The 17,333-nt window shown below is 57.9% G+C and overlaps 1 protein-coding gene across 2 annotated transcripts in view; it reads left to right on the plus strand.

The window, feature by feature from the left end:
- The window catches only part of LAMA5 (laminin subunit alpha 5), a 52,336-nt gene that overhangs the window by 15,660 nt on the left and 19,343 nt on the right, over positions 1 to 17,333 (plus strand). Inside the window, exons 7-28 of one of the 2 annotated variants that reach the window (XM_060122800.1) lie at positions 4,033 to 4,148; positions 4,564 to 4,682; positions 4,784 to 4,874; positions 5,096 to 5,230; positions 5,420 to 5,482; positions 11,435 to 11,575; positions 11,657 to 11,794; positions 11,884 to 12,018; positions 12,101 to 12,235; positions 12,319 to 12,456; positions 13,023 to 13,075; positions 13,302 to 13,407; positions 13,553 to 13,605; positions 13,696 to 13,801; positions 14,229 to 14,328; positions 14,486 to 14,642; positions 14,794 to 14,932; positions 15,078 to 15,220; positions 15,297 to 15,403; positions 15,495 to 15,648; positions 16,171 to 16,331; positions 16,432 to 16,540. In XM_060122800.1, the coding sequence (XP_059978783.1) occupies positions 4,033 to 4,148; positions 4,564 to 4,682; positions 4,784 to 4,874; positions 5,096 to 5,230; positions 5,420 to 5,482; positions 11,435 to 11,575; positions 11,657 to 11,794; positions 11,884 to 12,018; positions 12,101 to 12,235; positions 12,319 to 12,456; positions 13,023 to 13,075; positions 13,302 to 13,407; positions 13,553 to 13,605; positions 13,696 to 13,801; positions 14,229 to 14,328; positions 14,486 to 14,642; positions 14,794 to 14,932; positions 15,078 to 15,220; positions 15,297 to 15,403; positions 15,495 to 15,648; positions 16,171 to 16,331; positions 16,432 to 16,540 (2,599 nt within the window). The remainder of the gene's footprint in view (positions 1 to 4,032; positions 4,149 to 4,563; positions 4,683 to 4,783; positions 4,875 to 5,095; positions 5,231 to 5,419; positions 5,483 to 11,434; positions 11,576 to 11,656; positions 11,795 to 11,883; positions 12,019 to 12,100; positions 12,236 to 12,318; positions 12,457 to 13,022; positions 13,076 to 13,301; positions 13,408 to 13,552; positions 13,606 to 13,695; positions 13,802 to 14,228; positions 14,329 to 14,485; positions 14,643 to 14,793; positions 14,933 to 15,077; positions 15,221 to 15,296; positions 15,404 to 15,494; positions 15,649 to 16,170; positions 16,332 to 16,431; positions 16,541 to 17,333) is intronic. The other variant, XM_060122801.1, reaches the window with a different exon arrangement.

Here is a 17,333-nt window from a genome sequence, read left to right on the forward strand (position 1 = left end):
TCCCCCGCCTTTGTGACCTGCGCTGGCCCCTCACTGCTCGGCCTCAGTTTCCCCGTGTGCACTGTGAGGTGGAAGGGCGGTGCCTGGAGCCTGGCTTGGGCCTGTTTGCCCTGCTGCCGGCAGACGCGGAGTCTTGCCTGGACCTGCAAGCCAGCTGCCCCTCTACCCCAGCTGCCCCCAGCAGAAGCCCCCGGCCCGGTGGAGGGGAGTCAGTGAGAGGTAATCCGCCTGAGGCTGCATGTTTCTCTTCTCTGGGGTAGGGGAAGCTCCCCCGCCTTCCTTGAGAACACAAACGATAACACTCCCTGCTGCCCCCAGCCGTGATCACACCCCATCACCGGCAGGGGCCAAGGCTCAGGACAGGGAGTAGCCCAGAGACCCCCATCTGAGGAGGAGTGGGGCTCTGAGCCCCACCCAGAGTCAGCCAGTAAGGCAGGGCCCACGAACCTGCACCTTTAACAAGCTGCCACTAGATGCTACGTGCCTAAGCGACTCCAGCCGCCCTGCATTCAGCAGTGAGCACGCAGCTCAGTTACCAGCTGGAGCCTGGCGCTCAGCCAGCTCTCCTCCTGGCTCCCAGCCTCGCGGCCGGGTTTGTTCATCTGCTCGTTCCTCCCTCCCTCCTTTTTCCCTCCTTGCTTTCTTTCCTTCCTCCCTCCCTCCCTGCTCCTTTCCTTCTTTGCTCCCATCCGTCAGCAGCTGTGTGTGGCGCTCACACATGCTGCCCCAGGAGCACCTGTTCTGGGCAGGCCTGTGCCCGGCGCAGAGGTCCCGGTGGGGCTGAGTGCGCTGGGGGTCTTAAAGCAGGTCCAGGGCTGGACAGGAGGTGCTGGGAGAGGAAGCAGAGCCTGCGATGGGGAGCCCGTGACCAGGCTCCCCAGCCCCCGCCCCCGAGGGGCACCTCCAGCAGGGAGCGGGCGAGCTTCTCCTGCTGCTTCCCTCGCCTCAAGACCACGCAGCTCCCACTTCTGCTGGGGTTTTATTGCTGTGTCCACACCCCAACTGATAGGGGAGGCGAATGAAGCCCAGACAGGGCAGGAGCTCACCCCCGCTCTCACCGTCAGAGCTGCACCAAGAGGTGAGCCCCAGACCTCTCCAGGCATGGCTGATGGGTCTGAAGGTGGAAGAGGTGTGATCACACTCCCCAGAGGACTCAAGCAGGCCCTCAGGACCCGCCTGGCCTGTGCAGTCTCTGCACGGGCCCCAGGCGTGGGTTCCTGCCCGCAGCTTCAAGCACTGAGCTCGGGCGCAGCTAATTGCTCTGGGAAATTAAGTGCCAAGTGGGAACTCGTGATGGTTGGGAAGGGTGCCTGCTGGGTGGCCAAACTGGCCTCAGAGGAGAGGTGGGCCTGCCCTTGCCTGTTGGGAAGACGTCGGCATCCGCCCTGACTCGCCTGCACCTGGGCATTGACGGAGCTCAGCTCACCCTGCAGGTGGGGCTTGGGTGGGGCGCCTCCCCCAGAACCACAAACGCTGACACCCCTCACACACAGTGTCCTGCAGTATCAGCCTGCCCTGCCGCCTCTGCCCCACCCACTGGCCTGTCACCGTCCCTCTGCTTCCGCCCCCCCACCCCGGAAGCTCTCTCCCACCTCCGTCGCCTTGGCCATCGTTCTGAGGGCTGACTACCTGCCCAGTCTGTACTGAGCCCCCTGTTCATTCTCCCCCAACCCTTGGTTTGGAAGTGACATGTTTTGTCTCTCTTGGTGTTTTAGTTGAGTCAGGCTAACAAGGTGCCAAAGGCTGCGCGACTTGCAAACAACAGGGATTTACTTCTTGTGGTTCTGGAGGCCGCCGAGGGCCCCCTTTCCTAGTTCATAGCTGGCTGTGTCCTCACAGTGGGGAAGGGGTGAGGGAGCTCTCAGGGGTCTTCTTATAAGGATGCTAGTCCCATTGACGAGGGCTCTACCCTCATGACCTAATCACCTCCCGAAGGCCCCGCTTCCAAACACCATCGCTTTCAGGGTTGGATTTCACATGTGAATTTTGGGTGGACACGAACATTCAATCTGTGGCGATTGGTGATCACCCTTACGTTTCTTTTCTAGTTCTGTCGATTGCAGTGGTAGCCCTCCCTCTTCAGCAGGCGTACTTGACCTCACCAAATGCAGATTTAACTAGTTGTCTCCCTGGTGACCCAGGGTCCCAGAACACTAACCCCAGGCACGGTATCTGCACCCAGCAATGGGTCCATCACCTTGACTGCCAGCTCCTGTTCTCTGTCCTTCCTTGGCTGCCAGTGCATCCCTGGGGACTCAGTTTCCTTTTCCTTTAGTACTTTCCATGAGAGTCTGTTAGTCCTTGAATGGCTGTTCTGCCCTCGCTCTCGGGTGATAGTTTAGCTGGCTGTAGGATTCCTGGTTGATGGCTGGCCGTGTCTCTCAGCACTTGGGAAATGTCATTTCAGTCTCTTGGCATCTTCCGGTGGTTGGGAGAGTCTGCTGTCATCTGCGCCGTTGTCCCTCTGTGGGTTTTATGCCTCTTCTAGGTGTTTCTGTGACCTTGCCTCAGTGCTCTGCAGGTTCACTCTGCGTTGTTGAGTAGTGGACATATTTCCTGTTGCTCAAGGGTTGTGCTTTTTGAATTTAAAAATACGTGTCTTCGTTATTTCAGGACCGTTTTTGGCCATTGGCCCTCTAGGACTCTGAGCTCTCCCCTCTCTCCCTCTTTTCTCTTTCTGGAATTCCTGTTGTACAGGTGGGAACGTGGGTGGTTTCCTTGGGTCTCGGGACTTCTTGTATTCCCGCCTCTGCCTCCTGAGCTGCTCTCTGGATGGCTTCTTCAGTTCATTGAATCTCTCTTCAGCTGTGTCTGATCCGCTGTGTAGCCCATCCTTTGAGTCTTTAATTTCAATCATTTTATTCTTCATTTATAGAAGTTCTGATTGGTTCTTTGGTCACATCTGCCTCTTTCATAGCATTGTGGTTTTTATTATGTCTTAGATTCTTTTGGTTATAATCTTTAAACACTCTCTTTTTATGGTTTCTACTCAATTGCTCCATTAAGTGAAGCTCCGGGGGTGCAGCCCTGCTGCTGGTTGCGCCAGGTGACCCTCTTGGGTTGTTTCTCTGCAGGTTCTTCAGCGGGGCTTCATGCGTGTGATGGGGTGTGCCCTGGATTGGGAAGAATCCCTCCAGCGTGGTGTTTCAAGGGCTTTTGACAGACACCCCACTTTTTGTGTTAATTTCTTGGTTTGGGGTGCCCTGACTGTAGATTCTTGAAAAACCAAACCCCGGCCACAGGTTCTTCGTTACGGATCCTTGGCCCTTCCTGTGATGACCTCTCTGTGGCAGGTTATTCCTGCTTCCTTCCTGAACACCAAGGAGCGGTGGGGCTGAGTCCCAGGGCCCTGCGGCCCCTCGTGGGGGAGGGGCTAGAGCATGATTTGGAGCTCTGGGTCTCTTCTTCGTGGACTGGCTCCTGGGGGCTGCTCAGGACCTGCACAGCACCGCAGCTGTGGTGCTGACCCAGGACCGAGGGGCAAACGACCCAGGGATGGGGCTGTGATTCCTGCTCTCCACCTGGCTGAGCTGAGGAGGTGTGTGCCGGAGATGGGGTTCTGTGCAGTGGGTGGCTGCAACCTCGGTCCTCAGCTGCGGCCAGCTGTCCACCTGCCCACTGAGCCAACAGGAGCTGCTCTCCAGGATGGCAGGCAGGATTCCAGCTCTCTGACTGGTGTCCACCCCCGGCTGGAAGAGGAAGCCGTTCTTGGCCACTTGCTCCTGGGGAGGTGCCCTGGATACATGGGGGCGTCTGGCTGAGTCCAGGGCTGCCTGCTGAGCGAGACCTGGGTCTCAGAGCTGGCCCAGGAAAGCCGTAGACTTGGCCTCGGGTCCTGGCTGTGGTGGAACTAAATCCTGAAGGGCCCAGGGCTCCAGGCTGACCTGTGGACAGGGGCCCCCCGCACTGACCACTCAACACCCTGCCCCAGCTCCCACCCTCCGTGAAGGCCCTGCACAGCCCCGCCTTTCTCGTGTCCCTGGGGGCCCGTGGCGGATCTGAGCGCTTTCTGTGCCCGCGTGCCCCCCACAGGCTGCAGTGCGCTTGCCAGCACAACACGTGTGGGAGCTCCTGTGACCGCTGCTGCCCCGGCTTCAACCAGCAGCCATGGAAGCCGGCAACCACGGACAGCGCCAACGAGTGCCAGTGTGAGTGCCCCCGCACGTGCTCACACGCCAGCGCGGTGCTCACACGTGCGCTCAAGCGCACATGGTGTGCACACATGTTCACACAGGCTCTTGCACGTGCTGACGCCCACACGGTACACTCACGCACACGCACACGTTCACACATGTACACTCTAGATACTCAGGTATACACGCATGTGCTTGCACACACTTGTGTGTGTGTGCACATGTGCTAACAATACGTACACGGCTCACACGTGTTCACACACGCTTAGACACGCCCACACGCGTGCTGTTGGCACACGGGCAGCGTGGCACGTTCTGTCCCCTGAGCCAGGCCACGTTGGGGTCCCCCGTGGCTTGCGGGACGTGCCCCAGGGGTCCCAGTCGGGCGGGGTCACGGAGGCGTGCTGACAGCTGAGCCCCCACTCTCCAGCCTGCAACTGCCATGGCCACGCCCACGACTGCTACTACGACCCTGAGGTGGACCGGAGCAACGCCAGCCAGAACCAGGACCGCGTCTACCGGGGCGGGGGCGTGTGCATCGATTGCCAGGTGGGCGGGGTCCGTGTGAGGTCAGGCGTGGGGCTGAGGATGCGGGCGGGGCTCGTGGGGGCGGGGCTGCCCCTGGACTCAGCGGCCCCGACCCTCCACAGCATCACACTACCGGCATCAACTGTGAGCAGTGCCTGCCCGGCTTCTACCGCTCCCCAGACCACCCGCTCGACTCACCCCATGCCTGCCGCCGTGAGTGGGGGCGGCCCGGGTGGGGTGGCCTGGGCGGGGGCATTCCAAGGGGTGTCCAGGAGCAGGGTCTGCCCAGGTCGGGGTGTCCTGGGGGCCTTCGCGGCTCTCTGGGAGGCCACGGCTCTCGTCCCACCTCCCAGGCTGGGGAGGCAGACGCTGCCCCTTCGCGGGGCCTGCAAGCCCTGGACTTGGGTTCCCCTGACTTCCCGCCCCCCACCCAGGCTGTGACTGCGAGTCGGACTTCACGGACGGGACGTGCGAGGACCTGACGGGCCGCTGCTACTGCCGGCCGAACTTCACGGGGGCGCGATGCGATGCGTGTGCCGAAGGCTTCAGCGGCTTCCCGCGCTGCCACCGTGAGGGCGCGGCCTGGGGGCGGGGGCAGGCCCTGAGCCCCTGAGCATCCCCGCCTGCTGGGCTTGGAGCCGGGGCGGGGGACCCCAGGGGGGACTCTTTCGTCCTGCCTGTACCTCCAGTGATGCCGAGAGACACGGGTGGCCGGGCACTGAGCCAGCCTGGCTGACGCTTGCTGTCTCCTTCCTCAGCGGTGCCGTCCTTCTCTCACAATGACACGGGGGAGCAGGTGCTGCCGGCCGGACAGATTGTGCGTAAGTGTCCCCCGAGGTCTCCATCCTGCCCTGGGCCCCACCGGAGCCGTGGGGCAGGAGGGGCCACACCCAGGCCCCCGGAGAGCGGGTATTTCCGTTCTGTTCACCATGTCTCTGCGGCTTTTCATTTCATGCAAATATTACGTATTTGTGCTAGAAACCCGTGAAAAATATAGGTGGGCGGAATGCTAGAGAAGAGAGGTATACAGAATCGCATCTCCTGCAAACAACCCCTCCTCCCTCTGCGTGCGCGCTGTGTTTAGAAACACCCGTGTGCGCCGTGCGCGCTGTTGTATAATCGCGTCTCCCGCCCACGCTATCCTGTAAACACATCCTTTCGTGTCCCACGTTGTGCAGACAGATGTGGCTCTTGCTTAACCTGCTCTCAATTCTTGGAAATTTAGGTTCTTTCCAGATTTTATAAAAATAACACTACAGTAAACCTTGCGACTAAAGCTTTCCATGAATTCTTAACTACTTCTGTAGCACGCTTTCCTGGAAGAAGGCTCTGGGTCACTAGACGTGCACGTTCAGGGACCTTCTTGGCCGCAGGTTGCCAAACCGCTCTCCTGACATAAAATCGTCTACCAGGTGGAATGGCAACAGCCGCGTCACGTGTGTTGGGCGTTGCTGTCACTACCCGGCAACATTCATTATCGCAGAAATCTTCTCATTGGTTCACTTCCCCGCTTTTCGGTTTTCCTGGAATTGGGATGCGCCTTTCAGTTGACGGCTTATTGATGTCTGATTGGCCGGCGTCTTCCTTTCACAGCAGTACAAAATCGTGGTGTGTCCTGTAATTGGTTGTGTCTTAGGTCAGATGGCATTTGGTATTTCCTTGGTTTTGGTTGCGTTTCTTTGCCTCGTTTGAAAGGTTGAATCTTCCTTTTTTTTTTTTAACATGTAAGTATTTACTTACGAATATATTTTGTTTGCTTATTTATATATATATTTTTTTCGGCCGCACCACACGGCATGTAGAGAACTTCCCCGACCAGGGACCAAACCCGCGCCCCCTGCAGTGGAAGCACAGTCTTAACCCCTGGACCGCCAGGGAGGTCCAAGGTTGAATCTTCTCTTGCGTTTCGCGACTCCTGTTGCTTTCACTTGTGAATTTCCCATCCGAGGCTGTGGCTCAGTTTTCTCTTCACTCGTTTGCTGCTAGGAGCTCTTTCTGTATTAACTATATTATCTGTTCCTCACGCGTCACGTGCTTTTCTCCCAGTGGGTAATTTGCCCTTCCTGTTATTTTTTTCACTGAATCTGTTGACCTGGTTCTTCCTGGTGTCTGACTCGGTCATATCGCAATGGAGCTCCCTAAACCCAACTATTTGCATATCTCTTGGTTCTTTGGCGGTTTTCTTTTTGACGTTTAAATGTTTAGTTTTTCATCATGGGGTAAAGCAGGGGTCAGCAGGTTTTTTCTGAAAAGGGCCGGACAGTAAACGTTTTAGACTTAGAGGGCCGTGTGTTCCCTGTTACAAAGCTTCAGCTCTGCTGTTGTATGTTGCAGCTTGGAAGTGGCCATGGACCATGTGCAAGTGAATGGGCATGGCTGTGTTCCAATAAAACTTTATAAACCAGGCACAGGCACCTTGAACTGAAGTTTGCCAATCCCTGGTATAAACTTGAAAATCCCTCCTTTCTCCACTGGCCCTTGGTGAGCACTCGGTAATTGTGCTGGTGCAGCATTTCACTTTTAATCTGTGAACCGTAGGATGAATTCTGCTAATATCCTTCCTACTGTGGACCCAGCATTGAACATAAACATTTTGTGTCTATATTTGTGAGTGAGGCTGGGTGAAAGCCTTGTTGTTTTTTTGGTACCATCTTGTTTTGGTTTTGTAATTCATCTTGTAGAATACTTGAAAAACAATCCATACTTTTTTATGCTCCAGAGCAGATTAAAAATTACAGGAATTATCAGGCTTCCCTGGTGGCGCAGTGGTTAAGAATCAGCCTGCCAATGCAGGGACACGGGTTCGAGCCCTGGTCCGGGAAGATCCCACATGCCGCAGAGCAACTGAGCCTGTGCACCACAACTACTGAGTCTGCGCTCTAGAGCCCGCAAGCTACAACTACTGAGCCCGTGCGCCTAGAGCCCGTGCTCTGCAACAAGGGAAGCCACCACAATGAGAAGCCCGTGCACCACAGCAAAGAGTAGCCTCCACTCACCACAACTAGAGAAAGCCCACATGCAGCAACGAAGTCGCAGTGCAACCAAAAATAAATAAATAAATTTATTTTTTTAAAAAATCACAGGAATTATCAATTTCTTAAAAGCTTGTTAGAAGTTACTTAAAAAACCATCTGGTCCTGACACCTGTTTTCCCATGGAGGCTTAGATGATGGTTTTCTTTTCTTTTATTATGTGTGTTTATTTTCTACCTCATTGTAAGTCAGTTTTAAAATTTTTATTTATTTATTTTGGGCTGTGTTGGGTCTTCGTTTCTGTGGGAGGGCTTTCTCTAGTTGTGGCAAGCGGGGGCCACTCTTCATCGCGGTGCACGGGCCTCTCACTGTCGCGGCCTCTCATTGCGGGGCACAGGCTCCAGACGCGCAGGCTCAGTAGTTGTGGCACACGGGCCTAGTTGCTCCGCGGCATGTGGGATCTTCCCAGACCAGGGCTCGAACCCGTGTCCCCTACATTGGCAGGCAGATTCTCAACCACTGCGCCACCAGGGAAGCCCAGTCAGTTTTGATTATTTATATTTTGTTAGCAAATTGTTTGTCATTTGGATGTTTAAAGGTATTGGCATAAAGTTATGCACGACATTCTGTACATGATTTTTAAATTTCCTTTCATTCCTTTTGTCTATGTTTATTTTCTCTTTTTCTTTTTTTCCCTACCTTTATTGCACCCAACAGAAATTTGTGGAGTTTATTGGTGTTCTCAAAGTGCAGCTTACTCATCTGCTGCAGTTTTTCTCTGTTTAGTTTGGGAGAGAGATTTTACTTCTAATACGGGAAAAAAAAATTTTTTTTTAAGATTTTTTTTTAAATTATCTTTTGGCTGCGTTAGGTCTTTGTTGCTGTGCGTGGGCTTTCTCTAGATGCGGCGAGCGGGGGCTCCTCTGCATTGCGGTGCGCGGGCTTCTCTTGTTGCAGAGCACTGGCTCTAGGTAAGCGGGCTCAGTAGATGTGGCTCGCGGGCTCGGGGGCACAGCCTCAGTAGTTGTGGCGCACGGGCTTAGTCGCTCCGCAGCATGTGGGTTCTTCCAGGACCAGGGCTTCAACCTGTGTCCCCTGCATTGGCAGGTGGATTCTTAACCACTGTGCCATCAGGGAAGTCCTAGTATAGAAAATTCTGAACTAGAACCATCTTTTTTTTTTCATTGCAGTATAACTGGCATACATTATTATATTAGTTTCAGGTATATAACACCACGATTTGGTATTTTTATATATTGTGAAATGATCACCACAGAAAGTCTAGCTAACGTCTGTCACCACACAAAATTACCATTTTTTTCTCATGATGAGTACTTTGAAGATCTAATCTCTTAGCAACTTTCAATTATGCAGCAGAGTATCATTAACTCCTGCCGCCATGCTGTACATTACATTGCCATGACTTGTTTATTTTATACCTGGAAGTTTGCACCTTTTGACACCCTTCACCCATTTCACCCAACCCCCAATCCCCACCTCTGGCAACTACCAATCTGTTTTCTGTATCCATGAACTCGATTGTGTGTGTGTGTGGGGGGGTATTTTGGGGGGGGTGCGGGGGTTAAGATTCTACATATAAGTGAGATCATACAGTATTTGTCTTTCTGTACATTTGTTTATTTATTATTTTTATAGCTTCTTGAATTAATTGTTATTTTTAGTCTCTCTTAATTATCCACAAAAGGTTTAAAGCATTTTCTCTCAATCAGGAGTGATTTTATTCTGCAGGAAAATGTCTGGAGACTTCTTTGGTTGTTATAACTGGGGGGGTGCCACTGTCACCTAGTGGGTGAGGGCCAGGGATCGTGCTAAATATCCTACAGTGCACAGGACAGCCCCCATCCGCACGATAAAGAGTTATCCAGGCCAGAATGTTACTGGTGCCAAGGTTGAGAAACCCTGGGTTAAAGCTATAAATTTGCTTCAGAGGGTAGCTTTGGCTAGCTGTCCCATAGGGTTGATATGCTGGGTTCTCACAGCTGTTCCTTTATAAGCAGTGTATCATTTCAGTTTTCATTTTCCTTTTGATCCGAGTTGTTTAGAACAGCGTTTGTCATTTCAGGTGGTTAGGTTTCCATTCCATCCTTATTTTGATGGTTCAGTCCTAATTTTACTGCATCATGGTCAGATTTTATTTATTTATTTTTAATTATTATTTTTTTAATTTTATGTATTTTTGGCCACGTTGGGTCTTCATTGCTGTGTGTGGGCTTTCTCTAGTTGCGGCGTGTGGGCTTCTCTTCGTTGTGGTGCGTGGGCTTCTCTCTCACTGCAGTGGCTTCTCGTTGCAGAGCACAGGCTCTAGGCGCACGGGTTTCAGTGGTTGCAGCACGCAGGCTCAGTAGTTTCAGCACTCGGGCTCTAGAGCCGCAGGCTCAGTAGTTGTGGCGCATGGGCTTAGTTGCTCTACGGCATGTGGGATCTTCCCAGACCAGGGATTGAACCCATGTCCCCTGCACTGGCAGGTGGTTTCTTAACCACTGCACCACCAGGCAAGTCCAAATCCACTCTGCTGTTAATTTTTGTCACATTCTGGGAACAGTATATTCAGTTTTTCTCTCTATGACAATGGTTTTGCCAAATTCTCCTCCAACTACAATAGTTTTAGTTTTCAGCACCCCTGGACCATATGTATCCTGCTTTTCGAGCTTTGCGTATGCTGCATCTCTTGAGGCAAGTCCTTTTTCTCAACACACAACATCCCTCTTTGTCTCCACGAATGCTGTGCCTTGGGCTCACCACACTCCATGCTCCCCTTCTCTGTGTCCGTGCCACCCACTCTCCCTTCTGGAAGCTCTTAGTTTCCTGTCCAGATCCTTGGTTCAAGGTGCATTCTTTCAGAAGGACATGACTGGATTCTCCTTCAAGAGTCCAGCCGATGCCTTTGGGTTTATCTCGTGAGAGGAGATGTGGCCCAGCAGAGGGACTGTGGCTGCTGTCAATTTGGGTCACACCTGCCCCAGTTGTATTTCTCTCATCCTGCTTAAATTTTCCCTTTCCCGACTTTTGCTGGATTGACCAACAAAACGAGTTTTGTTGGTTTGTGTTTTCTTCTCCAAGGGTTTGCGAGTTCTGTTTCTGTCTTCTGGTCTGGCCCGAGGTTACCCTTATGCTTTGACAAATACTGAACCATTATTCCATGTCAGTAACAAAAATTAAATAGTATTACCCCCTTTTTGTGCATCAGTTAAGACATTTAGCACACGTTTTCTTTTTTATTTCTAATCCCCAGAATTATTTATGAAGAGTAGAATTTTGTTTTCACTTTGTTATGATTTTGTTTTTGCATTTTCTCTGGTTGTGTCAATGCCTGCAGTTGACTTGGTTTCTACATTATACACAACTAATTATGTGTAGTGGTCCTGATTTCACCTCAGGCCACTGTTTTCCCAAAATATCAGCTTTCCCTTGTTGGGATTTATTTATTTATTTTGCGGTACGCGGGCCTCTCACTGCTGTGGCCTCTCCCGTTGCGGAGCACAGGCTCCGGACGCGCAGGCTCAGTGGCCACGGCTCACGGGCCCAGCCGCTCCGTGGCACATGGGATCCTCCCGGACCAGGGCACGAACCCGTGTCCCCTGCATCGGCAGGCGGACTCTCAACCACTGCGCCACCAGGGAAGCCCCCTTGTTGGGATTTTTAAAGTCTTTTTCGTTTTGCATGAGTGCAGTGTCAAGTGTAAGGAAAGGAGTTTTGTGGAGAAGGGAGAGGTTTTTTTTGGGGGGGGGGCGGCTGTGGTCCACGGGGCCCCTGAGACTCCTCCTCCCCATCCCCCCACAGACTGTGACTGCAGTGCCGCTGGGACACAGGGCAACGCCTGCCGGAAGGACCCACGGGTGGGGCGCTGCGTGTGCAAACCCAACTTCCAGGGCACGCACTGTGAGCTCTGCGCCCCGGGCTTCTACGGCCCGGGCTGCCAGCGTGAGTCCAGCTCCGTCCCCGTCTCCGTCCCCTCGTGGATCCCAGGAGCCCAGCCCCTCTGTGACCACCTCCTCCCTGCAGCCTGCCAGTGCTCCAGCCCCGGCGTGGTGGACGGAACCTGTGACCGCGACTCGGGCCAGTGCACGTGCCGGGCAGGATTCGAGGGGGCGGCGTGCGACCGCTGTGCCCCTGGCTACTTCCACTTCCCCCTCTGCCAGCGTGAGCGCAGCGCCCCCAGTGGACGGTGGGAGGGGGGCTGGGTCTCGGCCTGCCTGGCTCAGGGCCCCGTGCGCCTCTCGGCCCTGCAGTGTGCGGCTGCAGCCCCACAGGGACCCTGCCCGAGGGCTGCGATGACGCTGGCCGCTGCCCGTGCCGACCCGAGTTTGACGGCCCCCACTGTGACCGCTGCCGCCCGGGCCACCACAGCTACCCCGAGTGCCACGGTGAGCAGAGGGCCTCGGGGGCCCTGGGCGGGGTGGGGGGCCACCCGCAGGTCCCCAGGGCCTGACCCCGAGTCCTCTGCAGCCTGCGCCTGCGACCGCCGGGGCGCCCTGGACCAGCTGTGTGGGGCAGGCGGGGCGTGCCGCTGCTACCCCAGCTACGCGGGTGCCACCTGCCAGGAGTGCAGCCCAGGCTTCCACGGCTTCCCCGACTGTGCCCGTGAGTGCCCTGGTGGCAGGGGGGCGGGGGAGGGCGTGTGCCCACCGCGTGCTCACACCCCGCTCTCCTCCCCCCTCCCCCAGCCTGCCACTGCTCCCCCGAAGGCTCCCTGCACGCAGCCTGCGACGCCCACAGCGGGCAGTGCAGCTGCCGACCCCGAGTGACGGGGCTGCGCTGTGACACGTGTGTGCCCGGTGCCTACAACTTCCCCTATTGTGAAGGTGAGGCTGGTGCCGTGTGTGTGTGTGTGTGTGTGTGTGTGTGTGTGTGTGTGTGTGTGTGTGTGTGTTGGGTGCTGTGCATGTCATGTGCTGCATGTTCCCATGACCGTCCCTGTGCTCTGTGTGCGCTCGCGTGTGTTCATATGGCTCACGTGCTGCGTTCACGAGTGTCCGTGTGTCGTGCATGTGCGTTCACGTGCTGTGAATGTCCATGCGTATCTCCACATGGTTCTTGGACGTGCCTGTTTACTTGCATGTGGTCACGTGCTGTGTCTGTTCATGCTTGTTCACGTGCTTTGTGCTCACATGACTTCACACGTGTTTGCCTGTTGTGTGTGCTCATTGCGTGTTCATGATCACGTGCTGTGTGGTGGGGGAGGGCACGTGCCCTCACGGCTACGGGGACCAGGGCATGTAGGCACACGTGGTTTCTTGCCTGTTCACATGTGTGGGAGGCGTGTGTGTTGGCTCCCATGGAGCCTCGGGTCCTGGCCAGGCCTGGGGAAGCCCTTGGCCGTCGGGGTCAGTGACTGAGTAATGACGGTGGCCTGGGCATCTCTCCACAGCTGGCTCCTGCCACCCTGCTGGCCTGGCCCCAGCCGATCATGATCTTCCTGAGGTGAGCCCAGGTCAGCCCTCTGGGGCCGAGGCCATCACTCCCAGAGGGACCATCACTTCCTCAGCTGCTCGGTTGCCACGACAACCTCAGAGCCCATTTGTTCGCCTGGCCGCTCCTCTGTCCTCACTGCAGGGTCGTGCCAGAGATGGGACAGGGCTCCAGGGCTGAGGGTTTGCGGGTAGGAGGGCAGGGGCCCACTCTGACCCTCAGTCTCATCCTCTCCCAGGTGCACATCCCTTGTAGGTGCCGGGCTCACGTGGAGGGGCCGAGCTGCGATCGCTGTAAACCTGGGTTCTGGGGGCTGAGTCCTAGCAACCCTGAGGGCTGCACCCGTGAGTCTGCCCGGAGTGGGTGTCGGGGAGCTGGGGGAGACCCCTGGGGTGGGGGAGGGCTGGCTCCACAGAGCTGGGGCGGGGATGGAGTTCAGGGCCTCCTGCCCCCTGCTCTGCTCTCAGGCCCACTCTGCCCCTTCCCCAGGCTGCAGCTGTGACCCCAGGGGCACACTGGGTGGAGTTGCTGAGTGCCAGCCGGTGAGTCTGAGGACCCAGGTACGGGGGGCCGTGGGAGCCGCGCGTAGGGACCCTCCCCTGCCTGGTCCCACCTTCTCCCTCGGCCCCCAGGGCAACGGCCAGTGCTTCTGCAAGCCCCATGTATGCGGCCACACCTGCGCGGCCTGCAAGGACGGCTTCTTCGGGCTGGACCAGGCTGACTACTTCGGCTGCCGTGGTAAGCGGCCGCTTACGAGGCCCTCGGACCCCATCCTGGGGGGGATGCTGAGGCCCAGGAGGGGCAGAGGGGGCAGGGGCCCAGCCAGGGCCCGGGCACGGCGTGGTACCTGCCGAGCTGCTTCTAGATGCCGGCCAGACCCGTGCCGGGCGTGGGAGCGAGGAGGCAGGTTTCGCCCCTCGGTGCTTCCCCCTTCCAACCCTTCCCCTGGCGGCAGGCGTCACTGACCGATCCCAGGGCCCTTGCCCCTGGACTCAGAGCCTCTGTTGTCCAGGGACCCAGGCAGCCCCTGGGGGAGGTGAGGCGGTCTCTCAGCCCAGCCGCTCTTGGCGGAGGGTGGGTGGAGCACTGAGGCTGGGCGGGGGCTGGCGGGGCAGGCGGGGGCGACGGGGGATGGGCCACATTGACTTGCTCCCTCCTGCTGCAGGCTGCCAGTGCGACGTTGGCGGAGCTCTAGGACAGGGCTGTGAGCCGAGGACAGGCGCCTGCCTGTGCCGCCCCAGCACCCAGGGCCCCACCTGCAGCAAGTGGGTGCCCCCGCCCCGGCTGGGCGGGCGGGCAGGGGGCTGGGGCGGCAGCTTGTCCCCCGGGCTTCTCCCTGGGGGCCCTGGTGAGCGGGCAGGGCCAGTGCCCGCCCTGCCCAGACCGGATGCCAGCTGCCCTGACCGGCCCTGCCGTGGCCAGGCCGGCGCAGGACCACTACCTTCCCGACCTGCACCAGCTGCGCCTGGAGCTGGAGGAGGCGGCCACGCCCGAGGGCCACGCCGTGCGCTTTGGCTTCAACCCTCTCGAGTTCGAGAGCTTCAGCTGGAGGGGCTACGCGCAGATGACACCCATCCAGGTGGGTGCGGTGCCGCCCCATCCTGGGGCCTGGCTGAGTGCCCGCTGTGGCTGGCCGAGTGGCGGGCAGGCCCCTGAGGTCGCAGGGCCGGGCCGGGAATGGCCAGGGAGGAGCAGCCCTGACGTTCCACGCCCACCCCTCCCCACCGCAGCCCAGGATCGTGGCAAGGCTGAATGTGGCCTCCCCTGACCTCTTCCGACTGGTCTTCCGCTACGTCAACCGCGGGCCCTCGAGCGTGAGCGGGCGGGTCTCCGTGCACGACCAGGGCAAGTTTGCCACCTGCGCCAACTGTGAGTGTGGGGGGGCTACCCTCTGGGCCCTGCCCCACGCACGCCTCGCCCCAGCCCGCCCCGCCTCATCCCCGCACGTGGGTGGGAGGCCAGGCCCTTCCCGCTGGCCATGCCATGCCCAGGAGTCTTGCCGTCCCCACCCCAGGCGCAGAGCAGAGCCAGCCCGTGGCCTTCCCGCCCAGCACGGAGCCTGCCTTCGTCACCGTGCCCCAGAGGGGCTTTGGGGAGCCCTTCGTGCTGAACCCCGGTGCCTGGGCCCTGCTCGTGGAGGCCGAGGGGGTGCTCCTGGTGAGGTGGGGCTGAGCGGGCTGGGGCAGGGCGTGGGGCGGGGGCCACGGCACCTAACCTCCCCCCCGCTCCCCAGGACTACGTGGCTCTGCTGCCCAGCGCCTACTACGAGGCGGCCCTCCTGCAGCTGCGGGTGACCGAGCCCTGCACGTTCCAGCCCGACGCGCAGCGCTCCGGGGACCAGTGAGGGCCGGCCGGTGGGGGAGGGGGCGGGCCTGACCCTTGCTGTGCTCAGGCCGCCTGCCCCGTGCTCACCAGACTGTGCGCCCCGCAGCTGCCTCCTCTACACCCACCTGCCCCTGGACGGCTTCCCCTCCGCCGCTGGGCCTGAGGCCCTGTGTCGCCACGGCAACAGCTTACCCCGGCCCTGCCCCACGGAGCAGCTCAGCCCCGCCCACCCGCTGCTGGTTGCCTGCCAGGGCGCAGATGTGCGTGTCCCCGGGACCCCACGGGGGTGGGCGGGGTCAAGACTTGGGGAGACGTGCCCATGGCCTGGCGGGGAGGGGGTGTCCACGTTGCAGTGACAGGACCCAGGCGCAGGGCAAGAGTGATGGCGGGCAGAGCATGGGTGGCACAGCGGGGGGCCCAGCACCTGCTGCCTTCTGGGGCTCTGACCTTGGGAGTCGATGCCTCGGGGCCTCCTCCGTACATGGGGTGCAGATGGCCCAGCTTTGTGAGGAGGTGGCAAGTCGCTGGTTCACTTCAGGCACCGGACACTCTACAGTGATGAAGCCGGCGGGCCACGGGTGGGCGGGGGGGCTCGGAGCAAGTGGAAGTTGGAAGCCGAATGGCCGTGGGAGTGCCCCAGGCAGCAGGGATGGCGGGCACACAGGCCCTGAGATGGGGGACGAGGCTGTGCAGGGAGGGGACGGGAAGGGCCGTGTTCAGAAGTGTCCTGTTCTCTAGGTGGGGGGCTGGGGCGGGGGCCTCACATTGCCCTGTCCCCCCAGGTGGACGTCCAGCTTCAGGTGGCGGTGACGCAGCCGGGCCCCTATGCCCTGGTGGTGGAGTACGCCAATGAGGACGCCCGCCAGGAGGTGGACGTAGCTGTGCACACCCCCCAGCGGGCCCCCCAGCAGGGGGCGCTCACCCTCCACCCCTGCCCATACAGGTGTCTAGGGAGTGGGGAGAGGATTCAAGCCCGGGGGCCGGTGGAGGGCTCTGGGCTCCAGGGCTGCCCTACCCACTGACCACCCCTGCCTGTCCCCCAGCACCCTGTGCCGGGGCACCGCCCTGGATGCCCAGCGCCATCTGGCGGTCTTCCACCTGGACACGGAGGCCAGTGTCCGGCTCACAGCCGAGCAGGCACGATTCTTCCTGGTAAGGCCCCAACCCCCTCACCTGCATGGGCCGCAGGACCCCACTGTGGGGTTAGGTCTTTCCAAAGATTTTCAACACACGCAGAAGTAGAAGAATGTGATGAGCCTGGGTACCCATCACCAGTGCCATCTTCAGCTCACATCGGGTGGAGGTTCTTCCAGAATCCTCCTCCTGCAGGGTTTTTTCCCTGTGGGTATGAGATGTAAATTTATTTATAAATAATGTTCACGGTCACATAAGGGGACCGTGATGCGCTGGAGTCAGAGTAGGAAGAGCAATCTGAACGAAAGGCTGCTTTTTGGTATAATTTACAAAAACACAACACCTCGTGGCCCCGAATTAGGAAGGGGTCCACACAGCGTGGGTTCTGAAGCTTGGGATTTGCTATCGTTGTGGTAACTTGCTTCTTTTTTTTTTTTAATTTGTTTATTTATTTTTGGCTGTATTGGGTCTTTGTTGTTGCGCGTGGGCTTTCTCTAGTTGCAGCGAGCGGGGGCTACTCTTCGTTGCGGTGCACGGGCTTCTCATTGCGGTGGCTTCTCTTGTTGTGGAGCACGGGCTCGAGGCACGCGGGCTTCAGTAGTTGTGGCATGGGCTTAGTTGCTCTGTGGCATGCGGGATCTTCCCAGACCCCTGCGTTGGCAGGCAGATTCTTAACCACTGCGCCACCAGGGAAGCCTGTAACTTGCTTCTGTGTCAGCTTCACAGAGTTGAAGATTAAATCCCAAGGCTAAACGTTCTGGGCAATATTAATCGTCAGTTCAATGCCCAGAACCAAGCACACGCGTTTATT

Source organism: Lagenorhynchus albirostris, chromosome 15 (genome assembly GCF_949774975.1).
Source record: "Lagenorhynchus albirostris chromosome 15, mLagAlb1.1, whole genome shotgun sequence".
NCBI classification, from domain to species: domain Eukaryota; kingdom Metazoa; phylum Chordata; class Mammalia; order Artiodactyla; family Delphinidae; genus Lagenorhynchus; species Lagenorhynchus albirostris.